The sequence below is a fragment of the Fukomys damarensis genome, unplaced genomic scaffold, assembly GCF_012274545.1.
Source record: "Fukomys damarensis isolate Sample0158 unplaced genomic scaffold, DMR_v1.0_HiC HiC_scaffold_16, whole genome shotgun sequence".
Lineage (NCBI taxonomy): Eukaryota > Metazoa > Chordata > Mammalia > Rodentia > Bathyergidae > Fukomys > Fukomys damarensis.
Genome location: NW_022900928.1, coordinates 66,926,484 through 66,936,485, shown reverse-complemented (window position 1 = coordinate 66,936,485; position 10,002 = coordinate 66,926,484). Strand labels below are relative to the sequence as shown.

At 38.9% G+C, this 10,002-nt stretch overlaps 1 protein-coding gene across 1 annotated transcript in view; it reads right to left on the bottom strand.

Annotated features, from left to right (window-relative positions):
* The window catches only part of Cbl (Cbl proto-oncogene), a 64,735-nt gene extending 55,854 nt beyond the window's left edge, over positions 1-8,881 (bottom strand). The window contains exons 1-3 of the mRNA XM_010629469.3: positions 8,864-8,881; positions 7,829-7,894; positions 5,477-5,724 (exon numbers count right to left, since the gene is read on the bottom strand). Coding sequence (XP_010627771.1) covers positions 5,477-5,724; positions 7,829-7,894; positions 8,864-8,881 — 332 coding nt within the window. The remainder of the gene's footprint in view (positions 1-5,476; positions 5,725-7,828; positions 7,895-8,863) is intronic.
* Positions 8,882-10,002: the final 1,121 nt, after the last annotated feature.

The window sequence follows — 10,002 nt, the reverse complement described above, 5'->3', positions numbered from 1 at the left end:
AAAGACATGTAGACTAATCAAACAACTGAGCTCTGAAATCTTTATATTTATGGTCAATTTACCTGTGACAAGGGCAACCAGTCCTTGCAATGAAGAAAAGAATGAAGGACAGTCTTACAGTTTTTGACAAATGGTGCCAAGAAAAAGGGGCATTCCCCAGGCAAAAGAGCGAAATGGACGCCATCTCATACCATATCCAAAGATTAACTCAAGATAGATCAAAGATCCAGATTAAAAAAAAAAAAAGACTCTTAGAAAAAAAACAGGCATAATCTTCCTGATCTTGAATTGGAGACAGAGGTGATAGTACAGGCCTGCTATCCTAGTGCTCTGGTAGGCTGATGCAGCAGGATCACAAGTTCAGACCTTCCTCTCAAAAGAGGACCCTGGGGATGTAGCTCAGTGTGAAACAACAGGGATCAAACGCTACACTGGGAAAAAACAGACTTCATCAAAATTAAAGTCTTTTATACTTCAAAGTATTATAGACAGCTAAATTAGGTAGAAGTATTACAGGTTGTTAAAACAGCTAGGCCTGAGGGAGTTGAGAGAAGGAGGGGAGGCAAGGAGGGAGTTGGTACAGAAGATGAGAACACATCAAAAACTGTGGCTGGAGGCACAGCTGAAGATTAAAGTCCCAACAGCCATATTTACATACTTCCCTAAGGAACAAATGCAAGTCTGAGGTTATTGGTACAAGCACAGACAAACTATTATCTCATCAGGGGTGGGCCATCCTCTCCCACCTGCTAAGACTGCTAAAACTACAGATTATACACCAGGGTTCATGATGGCATCCATATGCCCTTGCTACTACTGGATCAATATTAGCCAAGTGACTATGCTCATAATCTTACTGGTTGTTTATAATTTGACCCACATTGTACCCATCCCTTGTGACTTTACTCTATAAAACTTTCTCAGAGAAGTGGGCTCTTAGCAACTCACTAGGGACCCTTCTTATCTCAGGAGCTATTCTTATTCCCCATTCCAATTCCCCAACAAATTTTCCTACTCTTAACCTCCATTTCCTTAGAATTCATTCTTCAACTTGGAGGAAGATAAACTTTGTGCATCTGACATCTAGCAGTTTGGGCATTACTTTCTTCCCCTATATTAAAAAGATTCTAAGCCAGGTGTGGTGGCACACACCCAGCACTCAGGGGGCTGAGGCAGGAGGATTGTTGTGAGTTTGAGACCAGCCTGGGCTACACAGTGAGTCCCAGGTCAGTCTCAACTACATAGTGAGACCCTGTCTCAAAAATAAATAAATTAATTAATTAAAATAAAAAGATTCTACTGAAAAAGTGAAAAGATGATTCACAACTGGAGTAAAGTTTTATAAATCATGTATTTAGTTAATATATATAATACTATTTAAATTTCCAGAATATGTAAAGAAGTCTTACAATTCACCAATACAAAGACAACCCAATTGAAAACAGCCATGGCTGGGTATTTAGCTCAATGGTTCCGCTGCCTGCCTCACAAATGCAAGGACCAGAGTTCAGAAAAAAAAAAAAAAAAAAAAAAAGGCCAAAGAAGGGCTGGGGATTTAGCTCAGTGGCACCGCTCCTGCCTCACAAGCGCAAGGTCCTGAATTCAATTCCCAACATCAAAAGATACTACTAAGTTAACTCAATGGAGAACGGATAGTATTTTGGGCCGGGGATTTAGCTCAGTGGTTCCGCTGCCTGCCTTGCAAGGCCAAGGGCCCAAGTTCAAACCCTGGTACCCCCTCCAAAATTAAAAAGCCTAAGGATTTGAACAGACATTTCTCCAAAGAAAATATAAAAACATCCATCCAAATGGCATGTGGAATTAACCATTAGGAAAATGCATTTCAAAACCTCAAGGTATCTCTTTACACCCAGTATGATGATATAAAAAAAATTGTATTAGAAGAACTTAGACTTTTGCTGGGTGTGGTGGTGAGGCCTCTTAATTCCAGCACTCAGGAGGCTGAAGCAGGAGGACTGCCCAGAGTATGAGGCTATCCTGGGCTACATAGTGTGGTCAAGGCTAGCCTGAACCACATGGTGAGACCCTAACTCAAAACAAACCAAAAAAACAAAATTAGGCCTTTAAATTGCTGGGGGAGTACAAACTGCCGTAAACCTCTGTGGAAGCAGTTTGGCAGTTCCTCAAAAAGTTAAGACATAGAATTACCACATGACTCAGCAATTCCATTCCTAGGGGATACACCAAAGAGAAGTGAAAACATAAAGCCACCCAAAATTTATACACAAATATTCACAGCAGCATTATTCACAATAACCAAGAAGTGGAAACAACACAATGCCTATTTTTTTTAAAAAAAATTGTGGGCTGGGCGTGGTGGCTCAGACCTGCATTCCCAGCATTGAGGAGCTGAAGTAGGAATATTGCCCCAGGTTAGAGGCCTGCTTGAACACAGTGAGAACCTGTCTCAAAACACTAAACAAGGGCTGGGGGCTTAGCTCCATGGCACCTCTGAGCCTGCCTGGCAAAAGCCTGCCAGAGTTTGATCCCAGGTACCAAAAAAACCCCCAAACCAAAGCAAAACAAAGAAAAGGTGATATAACCATACGATATGTTCCAGGTGACAAGCAACTGTCACCCAGCACTCTGGAAGGCTGAGACAGGAAGATGACAAGTTGAGCCCACCTGGGCAATTTACCAAGACTGACTCAAACAAAAAGATGTTTAAAAGGCTGGGAATGTAGCTCAGTGCAAAGGCCCTGGGTTCAATGGAGAGGGAGAGTACTGACACATGCAGTGAGTACGAATGAAATTTAAAAACATGCTAAATTAAGTCCAGGGATTTAGCTCAGTGGTTCCACCACCTGCCTTGCAAGCGCAAAGACCTGAGTTCCATCCCCAGTACCAAAAAAACCCAGAAAATGCTAAATTAAAGAAACCAACACAAAAGCACACATGTTGTATGGTTTCATTTACACATGAAATATCTATAATAGGCAAATCCACAGAGATAGAAAATAAGTATTAGTGACTAGGGTAGAGGGTAACTGAATGGGGAATGAGGAGTGAGTGCTAATGAGTCTGGGGTTTTATTCTGAGGGAGAAAATGTCCTGGAATTAAATACACCTAGTAATTGTACAGCTATGTGAATACACTAAAAACCACTGAATTCTGTACTTTAAAAGAGTGAATTGTAGCGGGGATGTCGCAGGGTGACACTCCTAGGTGTACTCCTAGCACTCTTGGAGGTTGAGGCATTAAAAAATAAAAAAGCTGGAGATATAGCTCAGCGAGAAACCCCCAGGACAGCCAGGAGTGGTGGCACACACCTGTAATCCCAGGATAAGGCAGGAGGACCACTGAGAGTTCGAGGATAGCCTGGACTCTATAGTGAGTTCAAGGCCAGCCTAAATTACATATCAGACTTTGTCTCAAAAAAAAAAAAAAAAAAAAGGCATGGTGGTGCACACCTGTAATCCCAGCACTCAGGAGGCTGAGGCAAGAGGATCGCTTTGAGTTTGAGACCAGCCTGGGCTACATAGTGAGTTCCAAGTCAGTCTCATAGACCTTGTCTCAAAGAAAACAAAAAACAAACAAAAACTCTCTAGGAAGGAGGTAGGAGTAGGGAGCTGGGACTGATATAGATAGCTATAATCTCAACTACTGGGAAGGACCAAAATTTCAAGGCCAGCCTGGACAATTTAACAACATCTTCTCTCAAAATAAAAAAATTTTAGAAGGGTAGCGGGGCTGAGAATGTAGCTCAATGGTAGAGCACTTTCCTAACAAAAGGTTCAAACCTTAGTAGTACCAAAAAAAAGTATATTTTCTGGTTATGTAAATTACAACTAATAAAAAAAATGAATAGGAAAAAGCCTCTAAATAACCCAATCATGATTTCAAAGATCATATACTAAAGTGCATATATTTTCTCTTAACAAAATAATAATCCCAACTCTCACTTGAAATCTATTTATTTTTACTTTACATATACAGTACTTTGTATCGATCGGGGTTGTATAATTGAAAGTTCACAGGGGATCAAAAGGCTAATATTTAGAAGAAAGCGCATTGATACAAAACAGGTATACTGACAGTGAAGTTTAAATAAAAGCAAAAAAACTTGTTAGCATAGTCTGAAGTCATTTGCTAAGGGCAAACTATACACTTACTTTTTAGTATGCTACATATTTACAATACACATTTAGCAAGGTCAACCTACAAACTTCATCACAGATATACAACTTCTTGCAATAACCTATGTTTACAATAAATTAAAAAGATGAGTTAATCCACTTATCACTTTCATCATGCTAATAACCTTTCTAAGTGCTGAACAGTTTAGCTACTCAATAAACTCCAGCTGAGTGTGGTGCACATGCTTGTAATCCCAGCACTCAGGAGGCTCAGGCAGGAGGATCGCTGTGAGTTCGAGACCAGCCTGGGCTACATAGTGTGAGTTTCAGGTCAGTCTCAACTACATAGTGAGACCCTGTCTCAAAAAAAACAAATACAATCACATCCACACAGTTAATTTATTTTTCCCCAGTATATAATTTACAACAACCAAGCTGATATCATATAGGATAGCCTATAGTTTTTAGTATTTAATTAGTATAAAAGAATACATGTGATCCCTCAAATGTTTATTGAATTAACTGTATTTGCCTCTACTTACTCTAGTGGAAAAATTACTCCTGCCTATTAAGGAAATGTCATTTCACTTTGTCTTACTTACAAAACAAAAAAGCAGGTAAGCATAGCATGGTGGCACAACCTGTAATATCCCAGCGCCCTGGGAGGCTGAGACAAGCGGATTGCAAGATCAAGCACAACCTGAGTGATTCAGCAAGACACAGACCCAAAACAAAAAAAAAAACCCCAAAAAACAAAAATAAAGTACTGGGGATATAGCAGTGTGTGAAGTCCCCAGTTTCAATTCCCAGTACCACTCTCTAATTTTTAACTATTAGCTTATTTTTCCCCTATTATACCATACTTATTTATAATTTACCTAATCTGCTAAGGCAGCTTCTATTAAATCTGATCCAGGCTCAGTGCCTCTTAGCTAAATCCCGGCCCCTTCAATCTCTTCTTTTTAAATGGTACCAAGAATTGAACTAGGGTGTCATACTGAGCTACATTCCAGCCCTTTATATATTTTCTTTTGAGACAGGGTTTTCCCCTAAGTTGTTGAGTTGCCTAGGTTGTGCTGAAACTTGGTGATCCTCCTGTCTCTGCCTCCCAGAGCCCTAGGATTGCAGCTGTGTACCACTGCACCAGCTTTTCCATGCCTATAAATGACTGGTTTTCCAGGGGTAAACAAATCTGTCAGACCTAAGGATGGTTTAACATACCCCAAGGCAACTTTTTATGTAAATCACACCATTAAATCAAATATCACCTTTCTATTCCAGCTAACATAAAACTCAAACCAACTCAATTATTTGTATGTGTTACCCATTCAGGCAGTCACAGACCTGAATTAATATTTGTGTAGTATTTCTCCATTACCTAGGCTGAGAATTCTCTTCATACATTCTTTCTTTTCCCTCTTTGAAAAGGCTTATGGTCTGTTTAGTTTTCTTCATCAAATTTTCCATGAACACCCTAAAATATTCATTTTCTCCAAGCGTCTCCATCTTCCCCTCATATCTTGATAAGATAGTACGGAGATGCTGGTAGGTGTCGGGCAGCAGGTCTAAAATATAAGGTGGACTATTCTTTAGCGCGAGCTTTGGATTCTGACACAACCGCACCACCTGCAAAAAATGGAAAAGAAGGTATATTACTTGAAGGATCCTAAGGACAATTTCCTCTTGAAAGTTTAAAAAAAGTTATGAAATTGCTTTGCAGATATATGAAAAATACATGAGAATATAAGAAATGATCCATAACCCAGAGCTCACAAGCAATCATTATACCTGTCCAGTGGTCCCCTAGAAGAGGTTCTTACAACTCTGTGAGAAGCTGGGGGTATAGCTGAGAATCACATGCTTGCCTATCATAAGGAGATCTGTTTTTGAGCCCCAGCAGGGAGGGGAGGGATGATGATAGCAACAAAGTTCCATAAAAGATATTAGTGTAGACACACTGCAGACTAAAGCACTAGAAGGGGCAGGGTAGTCCCTACAAACACCTGAAATGTGTTAGATGAAATGAAATGTGACAAGATAATTTTATACATGGCTGACCTCACAATAAAGAAAAATTCCCAGAGGCAGAAATAAAAGTACATGGTTGCCTTTGGAGTTAAATAAAATCCGTTATCTCAAGGTTTGGGTTTTAAAAATCACTATGCCAGGAAAAGACTTCCAGGAAGACAGCCGAGCACTAAGCAACAACAAATCAGTCACTCCAAGATTTGGAATACAGACACTGGAAAATAACAGCTTAGGGAAGAAAAGAAGGAGAAAGGTGGTTTCCTGGGACCCAGGAAGGGCTTGAAGGGAAAATTAAAGCTTACAGAGAAACTGAAGAGACAGACCAAAATGCAGAACAAAACAGCAACCTGCACTTTCTCCCTGGCTTGAGGCATGAGAAAGGAAAATTGAATCTACAGAGACACAGTAAAAAAGGACAACTCCAGAGGCCTCTAGGAAGAAATGCACCAGTGGAACAAATGGTACACTAGGTGATTCCAGTCCAAGCAACTGCTTTGTCCTATGGGAGGTGCTTGGTCAGATGTCATTCTAGGAAGAGGCCAACTATGCCCAGACATAGCAGCCACGGGTCAGCTTCACCTCAGGGCTCTGGGTGTTTAACTACCACAGTGACTGGCTGAGGGACAAGCACAGGAGATGTCCATGATCAGGGAGCCATGGGCAGGCCAGCAAGAGACACTCAGAGTGTTACATGGTAAACAACTCAGGATCAACCCCACAACCGGATGTCAGGTGCAGCCTCGACTTTTGAGAATTTTGAAAGTCTCAGAACCAACAACATGCCCTAATTTTAGCACTGTCTGGTATTATTCAGCATGGATCTGGGTCTGACAGCCTCCTTTTTCTATTAGCAAGAGCAGAGTCATGCCTTGATCCGGACACTGCCACAAAACTACAGACCCCAGAAAAAAACCACAGGCTTGAAACCACAGAGAAAATTTTTTGCTTTTGTTTTTCTTCTTTTTTTAATCTCTGATTGTTTTTGTTTCTTTGTGAGAATGAACACTGTTTATAGCTTTTGTTTTGTTCTGTCCCTGTTAATGTTTTTTCATTATTTCCTTGTCTCCTGTCTTCTTCACCCTTTTTCTGAAGTTTCAGTAATCTGTATCCTTCGGACTTGCTTCTAATCTTTTTTTGTTTTATCTATTTTTTTCTTCATCTTCCTTTTAGTTTTCTCCCTTTAAAGTAAAACTGCTCTACTGAATGGATATCTGTGGTATAATTTTCTAATTTGTCTTAGCTTTTGATATAAAACTATAAATCACATAAATATGGCTAAAAGTGACAAATTATTAGTTATCACAGTTTATCATTTTCCAGTCTGCATTTGATGCTATTGTTACCGCTGATTATACTACCTCAGCCAAGGGGACATAGCTGCTATGATCAAATGATCTTCCTTGTATGCCAATAACTATTGTCTGGAGAACATAAATACTATCTATAGTCCAGTACCAAAGAACGATGTGCTAGGCCAAACAAACTGCAGCCTCTCATCTCTAATAAACAGAAGAGGAGCCTGAGACAGACTCAAAGGCCAAGAGCTAACTACATCTAGAAAATACATACTTGAAAAATAGTCATTTCCTAAAGATGACTCAATACTAGTAATAAAGCTATCTACCATAGGCAATTTATAAGCATCAATGCATAAAACAACAAATGAAATGAGAAGACACAGAAGCAATATGTAACCACAAACCTCCAGTTTGCCAAGGCAAATCCAGGGGGCAATGAAGTAAAAGAAATCAAAAACCACCCAAGCTTCCTGAAATGGAAATAACAAAGCAGATGAATGAGTCTCTAGGAAAAAAAAAAACAACAACAAATACACAGATAATTAAAGAGTTGATGACTATAATGAAAGATATGAGGCTTCCTGAAATGGAAATAACAAAGCAGATGAATGAGTCTCTAGGAAAAAAAAAAAACAACAACAAATACACAGATAATTAAAGAGTTGATGACTATAATGAAAGATATGGTTAGTGAATCTGATTCCATAAAACAGATTCAAAACACATATCCAAGAGACTAAAATTCCTGTTGAAAGAATACATGACAGAATCAACCAATGTGAAGACAGAATATCAGCATTGAAGATAGCATTATAGTTCACAATCCTCAAATGCAAGACTTCTTCCTTTTTTTCTTTTTCTTTTTTTTTTTTTTTTTTTTTTTTGTACCAGGAATCTAACTGGTCCTTGAGCTTGCAAGGCAGGCAGCAGAACCACTGAGCTAAATCCCCAGCCCAAATGAAAAATTTCTTAAAACTTTTCTTAAAAGCAATGGAACACAAAGAAAATCAATCCAATAGCTACTCGATGATTCAAAGAATAACAAAAGTAAATGGAATCAGTGAAAAGTGAGAAGATAGCACAAAGGACATAAAAAAACCTGTTCACAGAATTACAAAAAACTTCTCAGCCAGGAGAAAGAATTTGACATACAGATGAGTAAAGTACGGACAATATGAATTAGCCATGATCAGGGAAAAAACTACACCAAGGCATATCAGAGTCAAGATTCCAGAAATTCAACACAAGAACAAAATACTAAAAGCTGTTGCAAAAAAGAAATAAATCACCTATAAAGGAAAACCCATCAGAATCAAGGCAGGCTTCTCAACACAAACCCTTAAGTAAAGGAATTTGAAGTATTTCAAGCTCTAAAAGATAACAACCTCCAATCCAGATTGATATACTCCCAAAAAATTATCTTTTTTTCTTTTTGGTACCAGGGATCGAACTCGCATCCTTGCACTTAAAGGCAGATGGCGGAACCACTGAGCTAAATCTCCAGCCCACCAAAAAATTATCTTTAAAAACTGATGGAAGGGCCAGGTATTTAGCTCAGTGGTTCTGCCACCTGGCTCACACGCACAAGCTCACAAGTTCAATCCCAGTACCAAAAAGAAAAAAAGATAGAAGAAATAAGATATTTCTGTGATAAAGAATCCCTAAGGAAGGATAAATTTTTTACTAGCTGCTCCTCAAACAAAGGGCTACTATCTAAAATACATAAAGAACTCAAAAAAATAAGACCCTGGGGCCTAGAATTTGGCCCAGTGGTTCTACCATCTGCCCTGCAAGTGCAAGGGCCCGATTTGATCCCCAGCCCCCCCAAAATCAAACTCCCAAATATAAAAACCCAATCCAAAAATGGGCATCTGAAATATAGACACTACTCAGACAAAGAAGTTAAAACAGCAAATAAACATATGAAAAAATGTTAAACATCACTGGTCATTCAAGAGATGCAGATGAAAATAACACTGAGATTCCACCTCACCCTAGACAGAATGGCTGTTATCAAAAAATCAACCAATAACAAATGCTAGCGGGGTTGTGGGGAGAAAGGAACCCTTCTTCATTGTTGCTGGGAAATCAATATGGAGATACCTCAAAAAACTAGGATTAGAGGTCCCATCTGACCCAGCTATTCCCCTGCTGGGTATCTTCCCAAAAAGAATTAAAAGAATCATTAACAACAATATATGACAATACATATTTATGGCACACTGTTTGTATTAGCTAAAACTTGGAAACAGCCCAACTGCTCATCCACTGGAGACTGGATAAAGATGTGGGTTTTTAAAATAAAATGGAGTACTACTCAGCCATAAATAATGAGAAACTAGAGAAATTTATAGCTAAATGGATGTATACTGAGGCCAAACTCTTAGGTGAAATATATAAGACAAAAATATGTAAATACCAAATAGTTTCTCTGATGTGAAAAACTAAAAGTATAAATAAGGATGGAAATGTATAATTGATAACTGAAATAGGAAAAAAAGGTCTAAAGGAGTAGGGGAAGTGGGAGGGATGGGGAAAGGAAAGAAGGGAAAAGAAAAAATACGAGAAAAGGGAAAAA